This window comes from Equus caballus, chromosome 1 (assembly GCF_041296265.1).
Source record: "Equus caballus isolate H_3958 breed thoroughbred chromosome 1, TB-T2T, whole genome shotgun sequence".
Lineage (NCBI taxonomy): Eukaryota > Metazoa > Chordata > Mammalia > Perissodactyla > Equidae > Equus > Equus caballus.
The window spans coordinates 125,906,448-125,933,735 of record NC_091684.1 but is presented as its reverse complement, the minus strand read 5'-3'; the positions used below and the strand labels follow the sequence as shown (position 1 = coordinate 125,933,735).

The 27,288-nt window shown below is 37.9% G+C and overlaps 1 protein-coding gene across 16 annotated transcripts in view; it reads left to right on the top strand.

The window, feature by feature from the left end:
* Window positions 1-27,288, top strand: part of TUBGCP5 (tubulin gamma complex component 5) — a 75,975-nt gene that overhangs the window by 10,402 nt on the left and 38,285 nt on the right. For 7 of the 16 annotated variants that reach the window (XR_011424552.1, XR_011424567.1, XR_011424566.1 and 4 more), the window contains exons 5-16: window positions 234-313; window positions 692-827; window positions 5,318-5,435; window positions 8,529-8,618; window positions 9,341-9,434; window positions 9,956-10,202; window positions 11,709-11,911; window positions 19,841-19,956; window positions 21,403-21,671; window positions 22,870-23,068; window positions 23,714-23,902; window positions 24,703-24,885. Coding sequence is in view for 9 of the 16 variants with exons in the window: in XM_070231570.1 (XP_070087671.1) it covers window positions 234-313; window positions 692-827; window positions 5,318-5,435; window positions 8,529-8,618; window positions 9,341-9,434; window positions 9,956-10,202; window positions 11,709-11,911; window positions 19,841-19,956; window positions 21,403-21,671; window positions 22,870-23,068; window positions 23,714-23,902; window positions 24,703-24,885 (1,924 nt within the window). In the remaining 7 variants the exon portion in view is untranslated. Of the gene's footprint in view, window positions 1-233; window positions 314-691; window positions 828-1,286; window positions 1,361-5,317; window positions 5,436-8,528; window positions 8,619-9,340; window positions 9,435-9,955; window positions 10,203-11,708; window positions 11,912-19,840; window positions 19,957-21,402; window positions 21,672-22,869; window positions 23,069-23,713; window positions 23,903-24,702; window positions 24,886-26,650; window positions 26,959-27,288 lie in introns of those variants that run through there. The other 9 variants (XR_011424565.1, XR_011424568.1, XM_070231571.1 and 6 more) reach the window with 5 other exon arrangements.

The following is a 27,288-nucleotide window of genomic DNA, read 5'->3' as shown; positions in this document are numbered from 1 at the left end:
AAAGTATTTTCAGTTATATAAAGAGAAATATCACCTTTGAAGATAAAAAATTAAAATTTAAAATGTATTAGGATATCGATTTATTGAGTGTTTCAGTATTTTTGTACTTGCATTTCTCAAATGCATTTTGAGTTTTGTTTGACTTTTTTCCTATAGTTTTGGGTTGGTTTGGTTTGGTTTGGTTTTTTACATATTTTTGATAAAGCTGATGAGATTTTTCTGTTACATTTTAGAAAAGAAAGATGATTTTGATTGGGGAAAATACTTGATGGAAGGTGAAGAAATTGACCTTGGTCCAAATGCAGACACACCAGTAAGTGCCAATATTAATACATGCCTTGTGATATAGACGATTTCTATGGGTCCTTCTGCCCTACTACAACTTAACTAAAACAGGAACACTCCACTAAACTAGAGTAGTTTCTTATGGAAGATTTATTAAAATCTTGTACCGAAGCATTAGTACTAGGAAGTTGGAGTGAATAAGTATCCCTCAAGGAGCTGTGAATCTTGGGATTTTTTGCCACCAAAAATAATTCCATCCTGTAATAGTAACTTTCAAGACATTTAGAAAAAAGTTTCATTTGGTATAGTTTTGGATTTTCTTCTGAAATTTTCTTAATCTTTTAATCTAAATAGCTCCAGTTGTTATACATTCAAAGAGTAAGGTGTTTTTCCTTTTTTCGATCAGAATTGGTCTGAAGAAAGTGAAGGCGAAGATGATCAACAGCCCTTAAGCAGAGAGGACTCTGGGATTCAGGTGGACAGGACGCCTTTAGAAGCACAAGATCAAAACAGGAAACCAGGGCCTCGTGTCAACTGGAAAGGTGTGTGTTCTTGGATGCTGGCAGCATTTTCTAATAGAACTCTCTAGGAGGAAAGACACATTTTGAGAATGGTTCCATGTGATTTGAGATATCGGTAAGCTCTCCCATCCATATAAAACAAATCTTTTTAAACTATTAGTCGACCTTTCCTCTGTAGTGCCTAAGAAGTTGCACTATAAAATTAATGTTGTAAAGGGAGTTAGAGTATAATTTTGTTCTTTTTTTTATAGTTCTGAGAACTTTGTTAGTCCTAAATGTTTTAGTTTATTTTTTATTGGCGAATGATTGACTTTGCTAAAATTAGTAACTAAGTAAAAGGAAAAGATCTATACTATTTAATTTTAAGTTTGAATGTCTGCTTTTTCAGTTTTAGTGAAGAACTCTGAGTTGGTAGAATCCAGAAAGAGCTGGAAGCAGTGTTAGAAATTAGAACATCTAATCCTGCTTCTCCTTTTGCAGATAAGGAAACAAAGCCCTGGTTACAATGGTTTTGCTGTGGTCCTGCAACCATGAAGCTCACCTCAGAACCTGGGGTCTGTGACCAGGCCCTCTTCACTGTACTTGAACCTTGCCAAATGCACAAGAAGTAGTTAAAGTTGACTTAATATCCTAATGATTTTCTGATTTTGTTTTCTCTTTCTTTTCTTTTTAATTCTCGAATTGGACTTTCAGGGCAGAGTGTTCAGAGCGTTTAGAGCACACTGTCATCACTAGTCTGTGCAGGGCCTTTTAGTTCAGTTTATTTCTTCTCTTATGCTCTTTCTGATTCTCACCCCCTTTCCCTTTCTCTCCCAGCCCCATTGCAGGCACCTGCTCTAATGTCTTTGCTATCTATGTTCTTACAAATGCTGAGTTCTTGTAAAACACGTTGTGTTGGTTGGTATCTTTTGTTTTTAGTTACATACTGGTGTTATGCTATGTGTAAACTTTGTTCTGTTCCTCTTTTCATTTAACTGTTTTAGATCTGTCCATATCACCCTATGAGCATCTCTTCTCTCCCTCCTGACTGCTGCTTAGTGTTCTTCAGTTTGCAACACCACATTTCTATTATCACTTCCCTTGTGGACGGGCCCTGAGCTGCTGTCACCTGCTCTACCTAGTGCCATGCCCATATATACCTGGCCCACAGTCTCATCCCTACTTGATAAGATCCACCCATCTGTGGGCCCCTGTGGTTTTCATTTCCATTTGTCTTGACTGCTCTGGCGAAATACATTTGGTCCCTCAGGTGCCTCAGTCCTACCCCTTCTGTGAAGTGCTCATTGACTTCCTTTGCGTGTTTTCCTTCTGGCTTTCATGTCCTTCCTGCTCACCCCCACCCTTCAGCGTTCTTGGTATATCTAGATATTAATTCCTGGGCTTTAGACATTGCAGTTATCTTCTGGTGAGTCACTTGCGTATTAACATTTTTCATGATATCCTTCAAACAGAATCTGTGATTTTTTAAAAACATTTTTTGTACTCAAACCTGTGAGTTTTTCATGATGTGATTAATATTTGGGTCTTGATATTTTTCCCTACAAAAGCATTCTCCTCTGTTTTCCTTCTGTTTGCTTTTTTTTCTTTTTTTTTGAGGAAGATTAGCCCTGAGCTAACATCTGCCACCAAGCCTCCTCTTTTTGCTGAGGAAGGCTGGCCCTGAGCTAACATCCATGCCCATCTTCCTCTACTCTAGATGTGGGATGCCTGCCACAGCATGGCTTGACAAGCGGTGCCGTGTCTGCACCTGGGATCCGAACTGGCGAACCCCAGGCTGCCAAAGCAGAATGTGCAAACTTAACTGCTATACCACCAGGATGGCCCCTGTTTGCTTTATTTATTACCTTAGGTTTTGGTTTTTGGTGACCACCAGATCCTCTTTTTTCTTTTTTTTAAGCTCTATGGTAACTTTTATTACAGTATATTGTTATAATTGTTCTATTTTATTGTTATTGTTGTTGATCTCATACTGTGCCTAACTTATAAATTAAACTTTATCATAGGTATGTATGTATAGGAAAAAACATAGTATGTACAAGGTTTGTTACTATCCATGGTTTCAGGCATCCACTTGGGGTCTTGGAACATTAATATGTTGGATAAGAGGGGACTGCTGTAGTATTTGTCCTTTTATGACTGGCTTGTTTCACTTAGCACAATGTCCTCAAATTTCATCACTGTTATAGCAGGTGTCTTCAGAATTTCCTTCCTTTTTAAGGTTGAATACTATTTCATTGTTTGTACATACTACCACTAGGTCTACTTTTATCTATGAAGTGAGATTAAAGGGTCCAGCTTATTTTTCTCCCATGTCATGAGCTGATTTTCCAGCAGCATCTAGTGAATAGTTCCTTCTTTCTACATTGCTTTGTGGTTCTACCATTATTGTATAACAATATGTGTATTTATTTCTGAACATTCTATTCTCTTCCCTTACTGTGAGTTGCTGAGAAACAGGCTGTTTTTATTTACATGGCTTTGTAATATGTCCCTACAGGTAGAAGGCAGGTTTCTTGCTCACCTCCATTACTCTTTTTCAAAATTGGCTTAGCTATATGTGAAATTGTATTCTTCCATAGATATTTTAGAAGCACTGTGATAAGTTCCTTTATAAAAATCCAGCTGAAATTTTTGTTGGAATTGCATTGGATCTATAGATTTAACTTAGGGAGATTTGACATCTTTACTATGAAAACATCTACATTTATTCTACTTTTTTGTCATACTAGATTTTGGAAATTTTCTTTATAAAGATCTTAAGTATTTTTTAATTTCTCTATGTTAATAGTTGTGAATGCTGTTTTTTTTGCTTTGTTTGTTGCTGTTGTAAGCAAACACTCTTGATTTTTGTACATTGTTCTTATATGCAACATTCTTTTTTAAAAAAATTATTTTATTGAGGTTGTAATGGTTGATAACATTGTGTGATGTTCTCTATGTATCTGTTAAGTCCATCTGGTCTACGTTTTCATTTAAGGCCACTGTTCCCTTGTTGACTTTCTGTCTGGATGATCTGTCCATTGATATAAGTGGAGTGTTCAGGTCTCCTACTGTTATTGTATTGCTGTCAGCTTCTCCCTTTAGGTCTGTTGATATTTGCTTTATGCGCTTTGGTTCTCCTGTGTTAGATGCATATATATTCATAAGTGTTATTTCCTCTGGATGGAACATTCCTTTTATCATTATATCCAACATTCTTTGTTTTTTGAGGAAGATTGGCTCTGAGCTAATATCTGTTACCAATCTTCCTCCTTTTTTTCCTTCTTTTGTTTTTTTCTCCCCAAAGCCCCAGTACATAGTTGTATATCCTAGTTGTAAGTCATTCCAGTTCTTCTATGTGGGAGCCACCACAGCATAGCTCAATGAGTGGTGTGTAGGTCTGTGCCCAGGATCCAAACCAGCAAACCCCAGGCTGCCAAAGTGGAGTGCACAAATTTAACCACTCAGCCTTGGAGCCAGCCCCCAACATTCTTTCTGAAGTCTCATATTAATTATAGTAGTTTGTTGATTCCATTGGATTTTTTGAATAGATGATCAGTCTCATCTGCAAATATTGACAATTTTGCCAGTTCTTATACCTTTTATCTTCTTCATTATGCGTTAACAATGTCTCTTTTCTGGCCAGCCCTCTAGTCTGCAGGGGAAGCAGTAGCAGTGGGAGTGGATTTCCTGGTTTATGGGTTTCATCCTAAAAAGATTGACTCTGAAATTCCTCCATTAAGTGTGATGGTTTTTGGTATAGGTTCTGAGTATGCGGCCTTTATCAAATTAAGACAATTTCCTTCTATTCCTGTTTTTCTGGGAGTTTTTAAATCACAAATAAATATTAAACTTTATCAAATGCTAATCTTTATCTGTGAGATAATCCTATAATTTTCCTCTATTACTATATTGACAGATTTTCTGATAGTGAATCACCCTTGAATTCCTGTGCTAAACTTCCTTGATCTTCCTGTTATTTTTTACTTCATTATTGGATTGGATTAGCTGTTTTTTAATTTTGTATTTTCCATCTTTATTCTTTAATGAATTACTTTTCCTATCATGTCTTTATCTCGTTTTAGAAGCAAAATTATATTAGCCTCATGGAACGTTAGGCAGCTTTCCCTTTTTCTTGAACAACCTGTATAAGATATCTAATCCTTCAAACCCTGGTACTGGTTTGGGGGTGCTTAGGAACATCTCTGGTTACCCTTTTAATTTCTTTCATGATTATTGAACCATTCAAGTATACTGTTTGTGTCTTTTTATTCATGGGGTCATTTTAAAATTGAATAATATTTTTCTTTTTACTTTTTAGCCAATGGCATTTAATTAACTTTTGTATGTATATCTCAATATTTATATGGTTTTAAATAAATGCTTATGTTTATAGACATTGCCAGGTAGCTTTTAAAGAGCCTTTTTCAGTTGAATGTTTGAAAGGAACCGTTAAGTCCAGATATTGTGGCAAAGTTGATTGTGTTTTTTTGTTAGCTCTTATAACTTAAACTTATTAAATTTTCTTCCAGTAGATGAGCCAGATGCCCGAAGCTGGCTAGAACAGCATGTGATCCGTCAGTACTGGACAGCCAGGTCCTCGAGGTTTCCTCATAGTTTACATTTGCACTCCAATTTAGCAGCTGTCTGGTAAGAAGCTAAATTTTTCATTTGATGTGTTGATAGAAGAAACTTTGATGGTTTAATATTTGGTTTTGATTTGTGATTTAAATCAAGTACTTCCTTGAAATTTAAACTTGTTGAGTTTTTTAACAATTCTAATTGAACACAGATTTTAATTATTTGAATATTTTTAAAATGAAATTATTTAGTTATAATCTGTCTTTTACTTGTTATTTTCAAAGTGAATGGATTGGTATATATTAGGCCATTTATTTGATTTCTGTTTTAGTGCATTTATCGAAAAGATAGTTACTATTTTCCTGAAAACAGCAATACATGGTTTGAAACATTTGCCTAAATCAGCAATAAACGTAATAATTGGAATTGTTCTGAGAGTGCTTCTTTCAGAGTATTTCAGTTGACTTGTGAAAATGAACATGAGAGAGCATTTATTTATTTATTTATACCTTTTTTAAAAAATTTTTTTATTGAGGTTATGATAGTTTACAACATTGTGAAATTACAGTTGTACATTATTTTTTGTCAGTCATAGCTGCGCCCCTTCACCCTTTGTGCCCACCCCCGACTCCCCTTCCCCCTGGTAACCACTAATCTGTTCTCTTTGTCCATGTGTTTATTTTCCACATCTGAGAGAAATCATACTGAGTTTGTCTTTCTCTATCTGTGTTGTTTCGCTTAACGTAATACCCTCACGGTCCATCCATGTTTTTGTAAATGGGACGATTTTATCACTTTTTATGGCTGAGTGGTAATCATTGTATATACGATGGAATCGTTGTATATATATATATATGTATATATGTATTTATACACACCGTATCTTCTTTATCCACTTATCAGTTAATGGACACTTAGGTTGCTTGCATGTCTTGGCTATTGTGAATAATGTTGCACTGAACATAGTGGTACATGAGTCTATTTGAATTGCTGATTTCAAGTTCTTTGGATAGATACCCAGTAGTGGGATGGCTGGGTCATATGGTATTTCTATTTTTAATTTTTTGAGAAATCTCCATACTGTTTTCCATAGTGGCTGCACCAGTTTGCATTCCTACCAGCAGTGTATGAGGGTTCCTTTTTCTCCACAACCTCTCCAACATTTATTATTTTTTGTCTTGGTTATTATAGCCATTCTAACAGGTGTAAGGTGATATCTTAGTGTAGTTTTGATTTGCATTTCCCTGATGATTAGTGATGATGAGCATCTTTTCATGTGCCTATGTGCCATCCATGTATCTTCTTTGGAGAAATGTCTGTTCATATCCTCTGCCCATCTTTTGATCGGGTTGTTTGATGTTTTGTTGTTGAGTTGTGTGAGTTCTTTGTGTATTATGGAGATTAACCCTTTGTCGGATACATGATTTGCACATATTTTTTCCCAATTGGTGAGTTGTCTTTTCATTTCAATCCTGTTTTCCCTTGCCTTGTGGAAGCTCTTTAGTCTGATAAGTCCCACTTGTTTATTCTTTCTGTTGTTTCCCTTGTCCGAGGAGACACGGTGTCTGAAAAGATCCTTTTAAGACTAATGTCAAAGAGTGTACTACCTATATTTTCTTCTATAAGCCTTATGGTTTCAGGTCTTACCTTTAAGTCTTTGATGCATTTTGATTTTATTTTTGTGGATGGTGTAAGAGAATGGTCTGTTTTCATTCTTTTACAGGTGGCTGTCCAGTTTTCCCAGCAGCATTTGTTGAAGAGACTTTCCTTTCTCCATTGTATGTTCTCAGGCTCGTTTGTCGGAAATTATCTGTCCTTAGATGTGAAGTTTTATTACTGGGCTTCCAATTCTGTTCCATTGATCTGTTTGCCTGTTTTTGTACCAATACCATGCTGTTTTGATTACAGTAGCTTTGTAGTATATTTTGAAGTCAGGAATTGTGATGCCACCAGCCTTGTTCTTTTTTCTCAGGATTGTTGTAGCAATTCAGGGTCTTTTGTTGCCCCCTATGAGTTTTAGGATTCTTTGTTGTTTCTTTGAGGAATGTCATTGGGATTCTGATTGGAATTGCATTGAATCTGTAGATTGCTTTAGGTAGTATGGACATTTTAACTATGTTTATTCTTCCAATCCATGTGCATGGAACGTCTTTCCATCTTTTTATGTTGCCATCAATTTCTTTCTGGAAATTCTTGTAGTTTTCATTGTATAGGTCTTTCACCTCCTTGGTTAAATTTATTCCTAGATATTTTATTCTTTTTTTTGTGACTGTGAATGGGATTGTGTTCTTGAGTTCTCTTTCTGTTTGTTATTAGAGTATAGAAATGCAACTGATTTATGTAAGTTCATTTTGTACCATGCAACTTTTCTGTAATTGTTGATTACTTCTAGTAGCTTTCTGATGGATTCTTTAGGGTTTTCTATATATAAGATCATGTTGTCTGTAAACAGCAGCAGTTTCACTTCTTCATGCCTATTTGGAGTCCTTTTATTTCTTTTTCTTGCCAAACTGCTTTGGCCAAAACCTTCAGTACTATGTTGAACAAGAGTGGTGCAAGTGGGCACCTTCATCTTGTTCCTGTTCTCAGAGGGATGGCTTTCAGTTTTTCCCCATTGAGTATGACGTTGGCTGTGGATTTGTCATATATGGCTTTTATTATATTGAGGTACTTTACTTCTGTATCCATATTATTGAGAGTTTTATCATAAATGTATGTTGGATCTTGTCAAATGCTTTCTCTGTGTCTATTGAGATGATCATGTGGTTTTTGTTCCTCATTTTGTTAATCTGGTGTATGACATTGATTGACTTGTGGATGTTGAACCATCCCTGTGTCCCTGGTATAAATCCCACTTGATCATGGTATATAATCTTTTTAATGTATTGCTGTATTCGATTTGCCAGAATTTTGTTGAGAATTTTTGCATCTATGTTCATCAGTGATATTGGCCTGCAATTTTCCTTCTTTGTTGTTGTCTTTGTCTGGTTTTGGTATCAGAGTGATGTTGGCCCATGAGAGAGCATTTAAAGCATAATGTTATGTTTATTTCCTTATTGGTTACTGGTTAAATTACCACTAAATTACATATATTCTTTGAGACATGTAATTTTACTTAATGAGAAACCTTTTCATTGACATCTGATGTTCGTTCTCTAATAGGGACCAACACTTGTACAGCAGTGACCCATTATATGTTCCAGATGACAGAGTTTTTGTTACTGAGATGCAGGTTATTCGGGAAACTCTATGGTAAGACCTATACACATAATTAATCTTCTAGAAGACTTTACTAATGAGAAGCAGAATTTTGGTTTTTTAAAGAAATGTGTTCAGGGGTTTTTCAGATGCAAGCTAGAAACGGGCCAGTAGGTATGAAACAATACAGTTCCCAGTGGGCACCTAAATTTGGATTAGGGGGCCTAAGAGCCCAAATTTCAGATGCAACCATGGAGATGTGACATTTTGATTTGTTTACTTCTTTTCCATCTTAAATAACTAAGTATATTATTTAATTAGATTAGACCATCATTGTTTTAATATTTGAGTTCAAAGCAAGCTTCCTGGCTTGCTGCTTCCTGCTTATAATAGACAGCATATCAATGAGAGTTAGCCTCTGCCCCGTACCTGGAAACCAGAAATCTAAGAATTTAGATTGTGTTCACACAAAAATGAAAATGAGAAATGCAGCATATAGTGCTGTTACTGCTGAGATTTCCAGATTCTGATCCACATTGTATGTGATGGTCCAGTGCTTGGACATACTGTTTTGGACTTCTCTCCAAGATGATATGCAAATATCTTGTCTTAAGGTAATCAGATAAAAAGATTCATGTCTTCTATTTTCTAGTTATCTGACCTCTTTGCCGCCCCTCCCCCCCGATTCTGAATCTGGCATTAAAATTTCTTAGGCATTACTGTAGTGAATATTTTTCTAGACTTAAAGTACATTCATCTTTTTTATTTCATTTCAGGTTACTTTCAGGAGTAAAGAAGCTCTTTATATTTCAGTTGATAGATGGGAAGGTAACTGTGAGAAACAATATTATAGTAACTCATTTGACACATGTAAGTTATTTGTATTTATTGTAGTTAAAATTAAATAAGAGGGTTTATTTTATAAATATGATGGTGGTTATATAACTTTACACCCATTTTGCAATATTAAAATTACTAAATATATTTAAAATCCAAAAGGCAAAATTAAGTTGTCCATCTTTACAATGCTTAGAGAATTCTTTAATATTGTTTGTGATGTTCATATTTAGTTTTGACTTGATTTGTGTTTTTTGCTTTTTATTTCTGTCATTCTGTATTGGGAAAGCTGTATACTGTAATGTGGTTGCCTATAGTACATTTATGTTATATGTGTTTTTAAAAAGTATAAGCCACATTTCTGTGTTCTGTAGAAATTAATGCTTACACTATTTCCTTTGAATATAAAACTAAATATTTGTTTTATTACTTTGTTTTCTGCTAAGCATACTGTTTAAAACAGTCACAAAAGAAATATTTTACAGTGAGGGGGATATGAATTTGAATGTGTCCAGGAGACTGACTTAAGTAACTGCCGTTTGTTTATATTGTAGAGCTGTTTACGATCAGTGCTGGAACAAATAGCAGCATATGGCCAGGTTGTGTTTCGACTCCAGGAGTTCATTGATGAAGTCATGGGGCACAGCTCTGAAAGCATGTTACCTGGAAATGGTTCCATTCCTAAGAAGTCAACTGAACCGCCCTTTAGGACATACCAGGCTTTCATGTGGGCCCTGTACAAATACTTCATTAGTTTTAAAGAGGAACTTACGGAAATTGAGAAGTGCATCATCAGTAATGGTATTTAAATATTCTTCCCTTTTACTCATAGGATACATAACTCATATTTTGAATGCAGTTTAGGTTATTAATTGATATAATGTTTGAAAATTACATGGCAAATAAGTAATTCTCATGACTACATTCACTTTTTTAAATTATTTTAAATTTGTGTTTTCAAGCCATTCATCTCTCTAAAAATCCAAAAAGTACAGAAAGATGTACAGTGAAAATTCTTCCTGCCACACCAGTTCCCCAGCCCAAAGGCAACCAAGTAGTCAGTTTCTTCTGCATCCTTCCAGAAATAAATTAGACATGTACAAGCAATGCGTATTCACATATGCATGCCTAGTAGTCTATTCACTGCTCTCTTCAAATTGTTTTCTAATTTAAATTTTGAGGATTATACCATACATGTATATAAAGAGCCGCCTCATTCTTTTTTACAAGTTGGTGTTTTGTTGTATGGATATATCGTAGACCAGTCTCATTTTGATGGACATTTAGGTTGTTTCTGATCTTTTGCTGTTGCCAACAGAGCTGTGGTGATAACTCTTACGTGCATGTAATTGTACGTGTAGGGTGCAAGTTAGCCTATCATGTAAATTCTTAAGAGTGGAGTTGCTAGGTCAAAGAGCATGCAATGACAAGTGATTTTGATAAATATTGCCACATTGTTCTCCACAGAGGTGCAGATAAATGACTTTACATCTTGCTAGGATGTAAACAGGTATATGAAGACCTGTTTCCTCACACTCTTGCCCACAGTGTGTTATCAAACTTTGTGGTCTTCACCAATATGACAAATGTAAAATGGTAACCCAGTGTAGGTTTTTTTCTCCCTTGAATTTTATTTACAACTACTGCAAAAATAGTACAGAAAGGTCCCACGTTCCCATCACCCAGCTTCCCCCAATGGTGATACCTTGCGTAATTATAGTATGTTATCAAAACTAGGAAGCTGACATGGGCACAGTACGTTAACTAGTCTGCAGACCTGACATGGGTTTCACCAGTTTTACAGGTTTGTGGTTTTTGGAAGGAGGGAATAATATCTTTGTGTATAGTTCTGTGACATTTTATCACATGTGTGGATGCATATAACCACCTCCACGTTCAGGATTCAGAGCTGTGCCATCCTGTTGAAGGAACTGGCTCTTGCCGCCTCTTTTTAATCCCCACCCCCACTAAAACAGTCACCCACTGACTCTGTTTTTTATTTGCCCATGTAGTTTTAATTTGCGTTCTTTTATTATGAGGTTGAGTGTCTTTCTGTGTGTTTAAGAATCACTTATATTTCTTTTTTTTATGAACTGTCAGTTCCTTTATAAATTATTTTTCTGCTGAGTTGTCCCTTCTTTCTTTAGGGACTTCTTTCTTTAGGGAAATTAGTTCCTTGTGATATGGGATTAAAACCTACCACCCTCCAGTTTGCTGTGCCTTTCCATAAGTGGCTTAGCATTTATGTCACATTTTGAGTGCGAGTATTTTTCCTTGCTAATGAGTTTGATTTCTTGATATTTGCAGATACAACAATAACTCTTGCAATAGTGGTAGACAAGTTGTCACCCCGACTTGCTCAGCTCAAGGTTCTACACAAAGTGTTTAGTACTGGAGTAGCAGAAGTTCCACCTGACACTCGGAATGTTGTTCGGGCATCTCACCTGCTCAACACGCTGTACAAGGCCATTCTTGAATATGACAATGTTGGAGAAGCCTCTGAGCAAACCGTATGTGGGACCCTTGTCTAGTCTAAAATATGTGACTCTGTTCTGCTCAGCCAAAAGAGTGGTGGAAAGCCGGTCATAGCTCTTTGTAAAAGTGATGCTTAAATCATGGTGTATCAGGCAGTTGTTCAAAGTTTTTAAATTAGCTTCTAAATTCGAGACTGCAGGAAACTGGTTTTTCAGCTATGATTTCCAAGATCACAAGAAGGATAAGGTAAGGACAAAGCAAAACGTAAAAGCAAGGTGTGAAAAATACCTGGCTGAGGGGCTGGTAGTGGTTAAGTTCATGTACTCTGCTCCCGTGGCCTGGGGTTCGCTGATTTGGATCCCAGGCACAAACCTGCACACCACTTATCAAGCCATGCTGTGACAGGTGTCTCACATATAAAATAGAGGAATATGGGCACAGATGTTAGCTCAGGGTCAATCTTCCTCAGCGAAAAAGAGGATTGGCAGTGGATGTTAGCTCAGGGCTAATCTTCCTCAAAAAATAAATAAATGAAAGTACCTCGCTGACTTATATAGATATTTGCAATAACCCTTTCTTAAAGAAAAATACAAATCTATTATATGAGGTGACTAGAGTAGTGAAATTTATAGAAACAGAAAGTAGAATGGTAGTTACCAGGGATGGGGTGGCAGGGAGAAAAGAAAAGGGGAGACATTTAATATGTACAGAGTTTCAGATTTGCAGCATGAAAATGTTCTGGAGGTCTGTTTTCACAGCAATGTGAATACACTTAACACTACTAAACTGTACACTTAAAAATGGTTTAGATAGTATATTTTATGCTATGTATTTTTTTTTTTTTTGTTAAGATTATCATCGTTTACAACCTTGTGAAATTTCAGTTGTACATTATTGTTAGTCATGTTGTGGGTACACCACTTCACTCTTTGTACCCTCCCCCCACCCTCCCCTTTCCCCTGGTAACCACCAATCAGTTTTCCTTGTCTATATGTTAACTTCCACCTATGAGTGGAGTCATACAGAGTTCGTCTTTCTCTGTCTGGCTTATTTCGCTTAACATAATACCCTCAAGGTCCATCCATGTTGATGTGAATGGGATGATTTTGTCCTTTTTTATGGCTGAGTAGTATTCCATTGTGTATACATACCATATCATCTTTAACCAGTCGTCAGGTGCTGAGCACTTGGGTTAGTTCCACATCTTGGCTATTGTAAATAATGCTGCGATGAACATAGGGGTGCATGGGACTTTTGGAATTGCTGATTTCAAGTTCTTTGGATAGATACCCAGTAGTGGGATGGCTGTGTCATGAGGTATTTCTATTTTTAACTTTTTGAGAAAGCTCCATACTGTTTTTCATAGTGGCTGCACCAGTTTACGTTCCCACCAACAGTGTATGAGGGTTCCTTTTTCTCCACAACCTCTCCAACATTTGTCACTCTTGGTTTTGGATATTTTTGCCATTCTAACAGGTGTAAGGTGATATCTTAGTGTACTTTTGATTTGCATTTCCCTGATGATTAGTGATGATGAACATCTTTTCATGTGTCTATTGGCCATCCATATATCTTCTTTGGAGAAATGTCTGTTCATGTCCACTGCCCATTTTTTGATCAGGTTGTTTGATTTTTTGTTGTTGAGCTGAGTGAGTTCTTTATACATTATGGAGATTAACCCTTTGTCAGATAAGTAACTTGTAAATATTTTTTCCCAATTAGTGGGCTGTTTTTTTGTTTCAATCCTGTTTTCCCTTGTGTTGAAGAAGCTCTTTAGTCTGATGAAGTCCCATTTGTTTATTCTTTCTATTGTTTTCCTCATCTGAGGAGTTATGGTGTCCGAAAAGATTCTTTTGAAACTGATGTCAGAGTGTACTGCCTGTATTCTCTTCTAGAAGACTTATTGTTTCAGGCCTAATCTGGGTCTTTGATCCATTTTGAGTTTATTTTTGTGAATGGTGAAAAAGAATGGTCAATTTTCATTCTTTTACATGTGGCTGTCCAGTTTTCCCAGCACCATTTGTTGAAGAGACTTTCTTTTCTCCATTGTAGGCCCTCAGCTCCTTTGTCGAAGATTAGCTGTCCATAGATGTGTGGTTTTATTCCTGGGCTTTCAATTCTGTTCCATTGATCTGCGCACCTGTTTTTGTACCAGTACCATGCTGTTTTGATTACTGTAGCCTTGTAGTATGTTTTGAAGTCAGGGATTGTGATGCCTCTGGCTTTGTTCTTCTTCCTCAGGATTGCTTTAGCAATTCGGGGACTTTTGTTGCCCCCTATGAATTTTAGGATTCTTTGTTCAATTTCTGTAAAGAATGTCATTGGGATTCTGATTGGGATAGCGCTGAATCTGTAGATTGCTTTAGGTAGAATGGACATTTTAACTATGTTTATTCTTCCAATCCATGTGCATGGAATGTCTTTCCATCTCTTTATGTCATCATCAATTTCTTTCAAGAAAGTCTGGTAGTTTTCATTGTATAGATCTTTCACTTCCTTGGTTAAATTTATTCCAAGGTATTTTATTCTTTTCGTTGCGATTGTGAATGGGATTGAGTTCTTGAGTTCTTTTTCTGTTAGTTCACTGTTAGCGTATAGAAATGCTACTGATTTATGTACGTTGATTTTATACCCTGCAACTTTGCTGTAGCTGTTGATTGTTTCTAATAGTTTTCCTATGGATTCTTTGGGGTTTTCTATATATAACATGTCATCTGCAAACAGTGAGAGTTTTACTTCTTCATTGCCTATTTGGATCCCTTTTATTTCTTTTCCCTGCCGAATTGCTCTGGCCAACACCTGCAGTACTATGTTGAATAGGAGTGGTGAAAGTGGGCACCCTTGTCTTGTTCCTGTTCTCAGAGGGATGGCTTTCAGTTTTTGTCCATTGAGTATGATGTTGGCTGTGGGTTTGTCATATATGGCCTTTATTATGTTGAGGTACTTTCCTTCTATACCCATTTTATTGAGGGTTTTTATCATAAATGGCTGTTGGATCTTGTCGAATGCTTTCTCTGCATCTATTGAGATGTTCATGTGGTTTTTGTTTCTCATTTTGTTAATGTAGTGTATCACGTTGATTGACTTGCAGGTGTTGAACCATCCCTGTGTCCCTGGTATAAATCCCACTTGATCATGGTGTATAATCTTTTGGATGTATTGCTGTATTCGGTTTGCCAGAATTTTGTTGAGGATTTTGGCATCTATGTTCATCAGTGATATCGGCCTGTAGTTTTCCTGCTTTGTGTTGTCCTTGTCAGGTTTGGGGATCAGAGTGACGTTGGCTTCATAGAATGTGTTAGGGAGTGCTTCATCTTCCTCAATTTTCTGGAATAGTTTGAGAAGGATAGGTGTTAAATCTTCTTTGAATGTTTGCTAGAATTCTCCAGAGAAGCCGTCTGGTCCTGGACTCTTATATTTGGGGAGGTTTTTGATTACTGTTTCTATTTCTTTACTTGTGATTGGTCTATTCAGATTTTCTATTTCTTCCTGATTCAGTTTGGGGAGGTTGTAAGAGTCTAGGAATTTATCCATTTCTTCTAGGTTGTTCAATTTGTTGGCATATAGTTTTTCATAGTATTCTGTTATGATCTCTTGTGTTTCTTTGGTATCCGTTGTGATTTCTCCTCTCTCATTCCTAATTTTATTTATTTGAGACTTCTCTTTTTTTCTTAGTGAGTCTGGCTAAGGGTTTGTCAATTTTGTTAATTTTTTTGAAGAACCAACTCTTTGTTTCATTGATCCTTTCTACTGTCTTTTTTGTTTCAATATCATTTATTTTTGCTCTAATTTTTATTATTTCCCTCCTTCTACTGACTTTGGGCTTTGTTTGTTCTTCTTTCTCTAATTCTGTTAGGTGTCGTTTGAGGTTGCTTATGTGAGATTTTTCTTGTTTATTGAGGTGAGCCTGTATTGCAATGAATTTCCCTCTTAGGACTGCTTTTACTGCATCCCAAATGAGTTGGTATGGCGTGTTTTCATTTTCATTTGTCTCCAGATAATATTTGATTTCTTCTTTAATTTCTTCAATAATCCATTGTTTGTTCAGTAGCATGTTGTTTAGTCTCCACATTTTTTCCGCTTTCCCAGCTTTATTCTTGTAGTTGATTTCTAGTTTCAGAGCATTATGATCAGAAAAGATGCTTGATATTATTTCAACCCTCTTGGATTTATTGATGCTTGCTTTGTTTCCCAAGATATGGTCTGTCCTTGAGAATGTTCCGTGTGCACTTGAGAAAAGTGTTCTATATATATCTATTAAGTCCATCTGGTCTAGTTTTTCATTTAATTCTATAATTTCCTTGTTGATTTTCCGTCTGGATGATCTATCCATTGGTGTTAATGGGGTGTTGAGGTCCCCTACTATTATTGTATTGTTGTTAATGTCTCCTTTTAGTTCTGTTAAGAGTTGCTTTACAAATTTTGGTGCTCCTGTGTTGGGTGTGTATATATTTATAAGTGTTATGTCGTCTTGGTGGAGTGTCTCTTTCATCATTATATACTGTCCCCCTTTGTCTTTCTTTATCTGTTTTGCTTTGAAGTCTACTTTGTCTGATATTAGTATAGCGACACCTGCTTTCTTTTGTTCATTATTAGCTTGGAGTATTGTCTTCCATCCCTTCACTCTGAGTCTGTGTTTGTCTTTGAGGCTGAGTTGTGTTTCCTGGAGGTAGCATATTGTTGGGTCTTGTTCTTTGATCCATCCTGCCACTCTGTGTCTTTTGATTGGAGAGTTCAGTCCATTTACATTTAGAGTGATTGTTGAAATGTGGGGGCCTACCGCTGCCATTTTATCTCTTGTTTTCCGGTTCTCTTGCATTTCCTTTGTTTCTCGTCCCATGATTTTTGGATTACTAATTCAGGTATGTAAATTTCTGTATTGGGTTTCTTCTTCTTTGTAATTTGTGTCTTTATTCTTGTTATTTGTTTAGTGGTTACCAGGTGGTTTGTATAAAACATCTCATAGATGAGATAGTCCATTGTCTGATAGCCTCTTATTTCTTTGAATTAAAATGTTCCATCCCTTTTCTCTTGCCCTTGTAGGTTGTTATTGTCAGATTTTTTTTTCCTCTTCTTTCTTGTGTTGTGAGTTTGTGGTTAAAATGACAGGGTTATATTTATTCTTGGTGTTTCCCTTCCTTTTATCTTTAATGTTTTATTTAACTTTTGCTAACCTGTTCTGATGGAGAGCTGCTACTTTCTGTTATTGTCCTTCTACTTATCTCCTTTGCTCTTGGTTTTGTAGCCCCTTTCGTTTTTTTGATTTTTCAGGTATGAGGGTTTTCCTGAGCATTTCTTGAAGAGGAGGTTTTGTGCCAATGAACTCCCTTAACTTTTGTTTACCCGGGAAAGTTTTTATTTCTCCATCATATTTGAAGGATATTTTCACTGGGTAGAGTATTCTTGGCTGCAGGTTTTTGTCCTTCAGAGTTTTGAATATATCATTCCACTCTCTTCTAGCCTGTAAAGTTTCTGTTGAGAAATCTGCTGATAGCCTTATGGGGGTTCCTTTGTAGGTTATTTTCTTCTGCCTGACTGCCCTTAGTATTTTCTCTTTGTCGTTGACTTTTGCTAGCTTCACTACTCTATGCCTTGGGGTTAGTTTTCTTGCATTGATAAAGTTTGGAGATCTCTTGGCTTCTGTTACATGAAGTTCCATCTCTCTCCCCAGGTTTGGGAAGTTCTCAGCCATTATTTCTTTGAACAGGCTTTCTGCCCCCTTCTCCTTCTCTTCTCCCTCTGGTATACCTATAATCCTTATGTTGCATCTCCTAATTGAGTCAGATGATTCTCGGAGAGTTTCTTCATTTCTTTTTAGTCTTAGTTCCCTCCCCTCCTCTGCCTGCAGCATTTCTATATTCCCATCCTCCAAATTGCTAATTCTGTCCTCCATATTATCGGCCCTACTGTTCAGAGAGTCCAGATTTTTCTTAATCTCTTCCACTGTGTTCTTCATTTCCATATTTCTGTTTGGTTATTCTTTATAGTATCAAACTCTTTTGTGACGTAGCTCCTGAACTCGTTGAATTGTCTATCTGTATTTTCTTTTAACTCATTCAGTTTTTTAATAATGGCTGTTTTGAAGTCATCATCATTTAGGTTATATATTTCATTGTCTTTGGGATTGTTTTCTGGGTATTTGTCATTTTCCTTCTGTTCTGGAGATTTAATATATTTTTTCATACTTCTTGATGGTGTAGATTTGTGCCTCTGCATAGAGAGAGAGTTTAGTTACTGCTTCCACTTGTTTCTACTGGTGTGGCAGGGGAGCAGCTGTTTAGACTGCACCGACCAGGAACCCTATCAGCTGTTGCTATCTGGACCTGGGCCCCTCCTCGTAGTCACAGTGGTCCTGTGGGGTCCCTCTTCAGCTGTGGGGGCAGTCGCAAGGGGGCTTCATACTGCTGGTGCCTACTGTTGCAGACCACCTAGACATGCTCCCTCCTTGCGGTCTGAAGCGGTGTTATGGGCTTTCCCAGCGGCCGGGAGCAGGATCACCTATATTTGCAGCTCTGTCACTGTCGGAGCCCACAAAATCTCACTTGTTATCATATCACTTATAGGTTACAACAGAGCTATGGGTATCTTCTGCAGTCTGTGGTTAGCTCACCTAGCTATGCTACTTTTGCCCCAGGGCCTTCCAGCCTTGTGATTGCCGGGCGGGGCCAGAGTCTGTGAGTCCGGTGGCGGCTGGCTGGCTGCTGCCCTGCCCGGGATTCTCCTCTTTGGGACCCTCCTGGCGTTCTGAATGCTGGGTGGAGCCTCTCCACTAATGGCGAGTAGAGGCTTTCCCTGCTGCCGGAGCGGGACCCTGGAGTTTCCCTCTGGGCCGTGGAGGCGGCCACTGGAACTCCACCTAGCCCCGGTCCTTTCCCAGGAGTTCTCCGGGAGCCCCTTTCCCCATCTGGGGGACAGCCAGAGTCTGTGAGACTGGCTGCAGCCGCTGGCGGGCCGCTGCCCCGTTCAGGATTCTCCTCTTCGGGAGCCTCCCAGTATTCTCAATGCTGGGCGGAGCCTCTCCACTAATGGCGAGTAGAGGCTTTCCCTGACGCCGCCAGTGCGGGACCCTGGAGTTTCCCCCTGGGCTTAGGTGTAATCAAGGGGGGCTTAGGTAGGGCTGTAGTCACCTGTTTCCACCGTCGCTCCTCTGGTGTGCGCACCCTCCTGCCCTTGGTGCGTGGCGATGTTATGGGGGAGTCCGCTGGAAGAAAGCCACTTGCAGGTACTAGGCTGTTCGGGGGTCGGGGGTCAGAGAGTTTTCATCTATCTCCACCTCCTCCCAGGGGGATGTCCGTCCGCCTTCCGATGTATAGCAGCACGGGTCTCTCAGGCGTCCTGAGATGCTATATGGATATCCTTTGTTAAGCGATGAATGTCCAATTAGTTGTAGATTCAAAGGGGGAGAGACAAAGAAGACTACTCCTATGCTATGTATTTTTTTTACAATTTAAAAAAATAACAACCTAACTAGAGTCTGTAATCTAGGAAGCTTCAGGTTTGTTTGAGTACCTATTTTAGGTGTGTTTCCTAGTTTGTCGTTGTACCTGTTTCTCACTATTTGGATACTATGCTTCAATATAAAGAAGCTTGATTTCTTTCACCTGTGCGTTTTTTTTTTTCCTGTGGGAGCTGCAGTAGAATGAAATCATTTCCTCATTCTTAATGGACATTTTGCTAGTAGCACTATTTAGATAGGGGTAACTATATGAATTTAGACTGCCCAGGGTAGAGCTGTTGTCCATGGTTAACTTTTACTCTCAAGAAGGTCCTGGTATGGACTACAGACAATGTGGTTAGCTCATATTTAGGTGAATTTTTCATAAGGATTTTATAGCACATGTTTTGGATTTTTAATTTATTACTTTGTTCCAGAAAACTCTAAAGGCATTTCAGAAATGTTCAACCCTCATTTTGTCCAGAGATGAGGGATTTCTGAGAATGAACTTTGCATGATCTCTTCTCAGGTCTCCTTGCTCTTCTCTCTCTGGGTGGAGACAGTGCGGCCCTACCTGCAGACTGTGGATGAGTGGATTGCACACGGGCATCTCTGTGACTGCGCCAGGGAGTTCATCATCCAGAGGTGAGGGCCAGCGACACACAGCACAGGAGACACACTGAGCACTGGTTTTACCCTTTTTTCTCTCATGGGAAAATTGTTCACTTTGAGTAGTTTCAAGTGATACTGAGGGAGAGCAGTTCAAATGACAGAGGTGTGTTGCTACCATACTCAGGTTCTGTTGCATTTTTATAGAAGATGTCATGTACCAGCCAAAAATAGTCTTTTTCCAAGTTTCTTGTCAGTTTACAGCTCTGCATAGCAAATTATATTTCTGAATGATGGTGTGTTTATGGCTGGCTGGTATGGTAAAAGGTGCACTGCTTTCTATAAAATGAATTTAGATGATATCAAATGACTTCAGCTATTCCCATTATAAATTACCAATAAGATAAGAGATATGAAAATAATGCAGAATATGCTTCTAATATATTTGTTTCTCCAAATTATTCTTTTTTCCCTTCTTAGTATACTGTATAGTAAAACAAGGAAAAATCTTAATCCACTTATGATTCCTCTTCAGTTAATTGACTGTTCTGAACAGAATCATAGAAACTGCAACACAGAACTGTTGGCACTCTCTTAACTCAGTTTTAAGTTGTGCAGTCTGTTTAGATAGAGGTTTTTATTGAGAGCAATCCATTTAGTTCAAGGATAACTTTAAGTCCTTAGAACTCTGGAAAGGTAACCCTGTTTACTCAGTGCTCATATAAATGAGCTGGCCTGTCTTTAACTAAATCTTGCATCTGTCATTATATCCTGTTTCATCTATCTCACATGAGAACTTTTGTAAAAAGGGGATTCTGACTGCTTTTAGAGAGTGATAAGTGACCATCACTTTGTTGTTAAGAATCTTTGTGGGGAGGGCCTGGCCCCATAGCATGGTGGTTAGGTCTGGGGCACTCTGCTTCAGTAGCACAGGTTTCCAAGTTCTAATCCCGGGCACAGACCCACACCAGTCATCAGCTATGCTGTGGCAGTGGCCCACATACGAAATAGAAGAAAATTGGCACAGATGTTAGCTCAGGCCTAGTCTTCCTCAAGCAAAAAAGAGGAAGATTGGCATCAGATGTTGGCTCTAGGCCAATCTTCCTCAGGGGGGAAAAAAAGGAATCTATGTGGTAAAAAGATGTGGAAGTCTGGAGGTTACTTTCACAGGAGACGGCAAATGGATAAACTTTTATTCTATCTCCAAAGAGGAGCAAATTAATCATTTTGTTTAATTCCAATTCGAGAAACTTTCTACTTAGTTAAATTTTATGTATGTCATTCAAAGTATTTATCCACTTTTCTATGTTAAACTGAAGTCAGATAAAACCCCTGCCCATTTTGCCTGAAGATTGCTTCGTTTTACTAATAATTGATATTGCTGTATTTTGGAATGCCTGGACAACATGCCTGAGAAAGAACAGATGTACTGTTGTTTTTAAGAAAAAAGTTAACATTTAAAATTCTTTTGCATTTCCATAGAAACAAAAATGTTCCAGTAAATCACAGAGACTTTTGGTATGCAACTTACACACTGTACAGTGTATCGGAAAAGACAGAAAATGAAGAAAAAATGAGTGATAATGCCAGTGCAAGTTCTGGCAGTGACCAAGGGCCCTCCAGCAGGCAGCACACCATGGTGTCCTTCCTTAAACCTGTCCTTAAGCAGATCATAATGGCGGGCAAGTCGATGCAGCTGCTGAAGAACCTGCAGTGTGCGGAGAGCACCACATGCCAGGCCACAGCCAGAGGTAGTGGGTCCCTTCCTCATGTGTCTCTCTCAGCATTGGGGCTACTACTCTCTCTTCACTCTTGTCATCCTGAGATGCATCATTATTTTGTAGTTTGAAAATTATCAAAAGCTTTTATTTTCATGGAAATTATCACCATGATCAAATCAGTAGATCATGCTACTCCTGATTGAAAAAAGATTGTCCTCATTGGAAACTTTCATCACTATGTTTGAAAGGCAGTGAGAGTAAGTTCCACATGCATTTTCCTTACTCTTGATTCCTTAGGACCAGTCCTTTAAAAAATAATTCTCTGGCATTTCTTAGTGCAGTACAGCATTTAACTCTTGAGGACCATGAACCCTGGGAGACAGGAATTTGTTGATGAGCAATTCAGACTTGACTGTAGATTTTGAGAAAATCTTGATATAATTTCTGATCTTTTTGTTGCAATTTAAGCAATATGCTTAAAGTTTTATCAACTGACTAAAAAGACTTTAGAGGTATAAATGTGACTTTAGTTATTTTGTTTGTAAATCTCCCTAATGTCATATTAATTATTTTGTATTATTGTATCTACTTTAAATAATATTTTCAGTTTGTGGAATATTTCTTTTTTTTTTTTAAGGTTTATTTTTCTTTTTTCTCCCCAAAGCTCCCCAGTACATAGTTGCATATTTTAGTTGTGGGTCCCTGCAGTGGTGGCATGTGGGATGCCGCCTCAGCATGGCCCAATGAGTGGTGCCTTGTCCGCGCCCAGGATCTGAACCTGCAAAACCCTGGGCCGCTGAAGCAGAGCGCACCAACTTAACCACTCGGCCACGGGCCAGCCCCTGGAATATTTCTTTTTTGACTGAGTAATAAAATTTAATGAGCTTTCCAGGGTCTCTATCGGAAGTGTTTTTTTCCGGTGAAATTATGACTCCTGTTAGTGTGATCATAGTACTGTTCAGTATGGTGGTAACTTAACTTTCAAGCATCCTGCTTAGGATATTACTCTATTCAGCAAAAAATTAACTTATGCTTTGAGTGTTTAACCATGAACTTTGCACTTGTCTAACAGAGGATGTAAAATGTTTAGCTGTGCTATACTGTAAAGGTAATGAAACAGGGATAGACACTCGTAGGCCAAAGGAAAAAAAACAGGCTATATTAAGATACAATTACTTAATATCATTTAATGTTATTACTTCACCTTACATATTTCTTTATGTTCCAGATGCAGAAAGAAAAAGCTTGTATACCCTCTTTCTGGAATCTGTACAGTCACGTCTTCGACATGGGGAAGAACCCACTGCACAAGTCCTCACTGAGCAGCAGGAGACCAAAGGGAACCTAATTAAGATTCAGTCCATTGCTGAAAGGCATCTGGAACTGGATGACGTTCATGATCCACTGCTGGCAATTAACTTTGCAAGGTGATACACACCTGCTAGATTTTCGATGACTGAAATGGCGGAATCTGTTCAATGTTTAGCAACTATTTATTTCTGCCAAGTAGGGCTTTCCAGTCTTAAAAATAAAAACCTTTGTAGCCTATCCTTCTTGATGAATGGAATACAAGAAGATATTATGTTCACTTATTTCAGATGTATAATTTGTCCTCCTTGTTGTTTGTGAAAGTCCACAGACTATCATATGCCCTAGGCCCATGGGAAATGCTTTCACTGGTACAGAAGATGCTCATGAAAATCTAGGTCATAGGTGGGCCTCAGACACACACATTGAGTCAGACCCTTCTTCTGCTTAAAATATGTCTTGACCCTTATGTGCTTTTAGCCCCATAAAATAAGTCATTAATACCTACACAAAGCCCCATTGCCTTTGGCCATCATTCACTCTCTGTGGCCCTAATGGCTAGAAAGACCTACTCAGTACTTAACACTAAAGCAGAAGTGACTGAACAACTGGTTCACTGAAAGGACAGTTTTGGGGGAATATAGTTTCTGTAATAGTTGGTAATTTTAAGACTAAAGGTAAAAAATGGGACTCTGGAGTTTTGATTTAAGAGAATTCTGTTGAAAGCAGCTCATAAAAAATAGACTCACATTTTTATCTTAAAGGTTGTATTTAGAACAGAGTGACTTTCACGAGAAGTTTGCTGGTGGAGATATATGTGTGGATAGATCATCAGAATCTGTGACGTGCCAGACATTTGAGTTAACGCTGAGATCTTGCCTCTATCCTCATATTGACAAGCAGTATCTTGATTGCTGTGGAAACCTCATGCAAACTCTAAAAAAAGATTACAGGTATAAGGGAGTCGTTTAGCTTTGGAAGTAATCAGTAGTTTATTATACTTTAAGAACTGTTGGAATTATTTTAAAACCTGTATTTCAAGTTAATTTTTATTATAGTAGGAAATGGGTATGCAATAAACAGTTTTCTTTTGAGAGAATCAATTAACCATCAGTGTTTTCTTAACTATGTTGTGGAATTTATTTCTGAGACTCTGTCCCAAAAGAAATAAAGCTTATTGCACAAAAATGCCCATCATAGAGTTTGCTATCACAAGGGAAAACATGAAATTACTTAGTAATGAATGACTATTTCTTTAAATTATTGCATATCCATATTAAAATATGGCATATCAATATCATGTATGAACTTTATAAAGTTCATAAAAATTATGTTTACACAGAGTTTTAAATAATGTAAAATGTTCTTAAAGCTTAAAAAGCAAGATATATAATATGATAGGAACTATGTTTTTTTAAATGCATGGAAAACAAGACTGGAAATAAATAGCCCAAATATTAACGATGGAAATTCACTATGAATGGTAGGATTTGGATTAACTTTTTTTTGTTACACTTTTGTGACTTTGCCCAATTTTCTACAATGTTATGAAAAAATCATTTATTTCTTTCTGATAATTAAACATTTTTATTATTAAAAATGTCTTTAAGAGGTGTTAGTATTTCTTATTTTAGTAAACGTAGAATGTAAACCAGTTTTCTCTAAAAATAGTAGCATACAATACTTGGTACTGATCCAGAATCCTGTCTGATGAGCTTAAGATCTTTCTGTCACTTATTTTCTCTCTATTCAGGTTGGTCGAGTACTTGCAGGCCATGAGAAATTTTTTCTTAATGGAAGGTGGAGATACCATGTATGACTTCTACACATCAATTTTTGATAAAATAAGAGAAAAGGAAACCTGGCAGAATGTGTCATTTCTTAATGTACAGCTCCAAGAAGCAGTAGGACAACGTTATCCTGAAGACAGTTCACGGTAAAATACAGGAGCAAACTTTTATTTTAAAATATTATGAAATAATCCATGTATCACAACTCTTCTATAAATTTTTATATATATTACCTTATTTAATCTTCACACTAACCTATGAAGTTTACCAATGTTATTTTACAAATTAGAAAACTGAGACAGCAGGTAGCTAAATGACTTGCCCACTAAGCGAAAGGAGACGATGAGATGGGACCATGCAGCCTTTCAGAGTCTGATGGCTTCCCTCACGTGACTAGAGTCAGTGCTGGCCTTTGGCTGTGGCATCTCTCGGTTCCATGTGCCTTGCCCTCCAGCCAGCTGCACAGACTCCTTACACAGTAGTCTCGGTCAGCGCTCTAAGACAGTGAGAGCAGAACCCTCAGGGCCTGCTGAAACTTGAGCTCCAGGCCTCACAGACCCTAACTTCCACCACATGCAGTTGGTGAAACCGAGCGTCATGCCAGCCCAGTCAGGGGTGGGAAATAGATTCTGCCACTTAATGGGTGAAGTTGCATGTTCTAAAACTGTTATACAGGTTTCCCCTGTTGTCCAAAAGTAGAACTTTCCTATGAAAGCTTTCTTAAGCCAAAATGGCGTAAAGCGATAAAGCAATTACCATTAATTTATATGGGAAAAAATTTTGAGTGTTCCCAGACCCGAAAAATAACCTACCAAAATAAATTGAGGTAAAGCACAGATGCTCACAGACACAGTGCAGAGCTCTGGCGCCTTGATCCTGAGTGTAGTTCCCAGGGAAGGAGCTTGGCAACTCTGGCCTTGCTCCTGGTGGGCACTGCCTCTGTAACGACTCACTGCAAAGCAAGTGCTGGGGCCGCCCCGTGGCTGAGTGGTTAAGTTCACTGCTCCGCTGCAGCGGCCCAGGGTTTCACGGGGTCGGATCCTGGGCACAGACATGGCACTGCTCATCAGGCCATGCTGAGGCGACGTCCCATATAGCACAACCAGAGGCACTCACAACTAGGATATGCAACTGTGTACCTGGGGGCTTTGGGAAGAAGAAGAAAAAAGAAAAAAAGAAAGATCTGCAACAGATTTTAGCTCAGGTGCTAATCTTTAAAAAAAAAAAAGTGCTAAACGCTGTTTTTGCTTTTTGCCTTTTTTCATAAAAGCGAACATCCTTGTCAGATTTCTTTCAGTTAGCAAAAACAGGTACAAATATAGGTTTTTCGTAAAAGCTAGCTTTTGGATCATGGAGGAAACCTCTATTGGCTTATCCCTGACGTGGAGCTAACCTGCCCTTTGCTTGTGTCAGTCTGCCTGCTGAGCGACTGGCCAGAGCTGGGGGTTGGTATCGCCACGTCTCTGTGGAGCAGAGGCTCATCTTCCACAGTGTTTGGCCATCCTCTTTCCTGTTTCATGTCTCTGCTTGGCTTCCTTTCTTGGCTCCCTCAGTGGTCCTGCAAAAGTCATCATGATAATGGTTAACATTCATTACATGCCAGGTAAGGCATTCTCTTCCCACAACCACACCAGGTTACCAACTTTCTACTACTTAGTAGATTATTCCTTTTATTTCTATGTCATTCTTTTATTACCTTTAATTCTTCCATAAATGCAGAATTTTCATCAATTATGTGGTTAGTAAAAGCAGGGTAACTGCTAGATTCTTTTCATAATAAGAAATTGGTGCCCAGCAACCCCCAGAGGGAGCTAGGGAAGGTTATGTTTTTCATTATCAGCAGAAACTCTTGAATCTTGTTAGATTTAATATGTTTCAATCTATTACAGTTATCCTTTTTTTGTTGCTCAGACTGTCCCATCTTTACCTAGAGGGAACCCCTTCACTTGACCGTGGTAATCTCAGAGAGTATCCTTTCAAGAGTGGATGTCCAGGCTCATCCTGTGCACTTCCTGCCCCCAACATGTGTGCCTCTCCCACGAGCGCTTGTCCTGTCTCTTTGGTGGCTTAAAAAGCCATCCGTCTCGGTGCCGGAGTATTCCTCTGTACTGGATTGTCCCTGCTTCTGGGCTCTCTCAGTGGATGGAGCTAGGAAATAAGTAGAAACAGAAAAATGTTCATGTAGATATTTCCAACTTATATTAAAGATTACAGCATTTCACTTCTTTGATTTTCCTTTGTATCTCTTCCTATGAGTGCTAACACATTAACATGCTTTTTGGTTTTATTCTACAATAAGTAGTAGTAATTTCAAAGTAACAATAACAGCAACAAGGCCACTAAGAATTTAAAACATGCTTGTGATTATTTTCTCTTCCTATACTTTGAAGTCATCAGAATCCTGTGTTTCAAGGTCACTTGGAGTAATTCTTTATGTGATTATGCCACCACCTTGACATAGGGTCAAGTTCATTTGTTTTAGTTTCTTTTCTGCTTTTAGAAATTGCTTTTTTTCTTTTCTTGATTGAATTTTCTTTCTTGTTTACTAA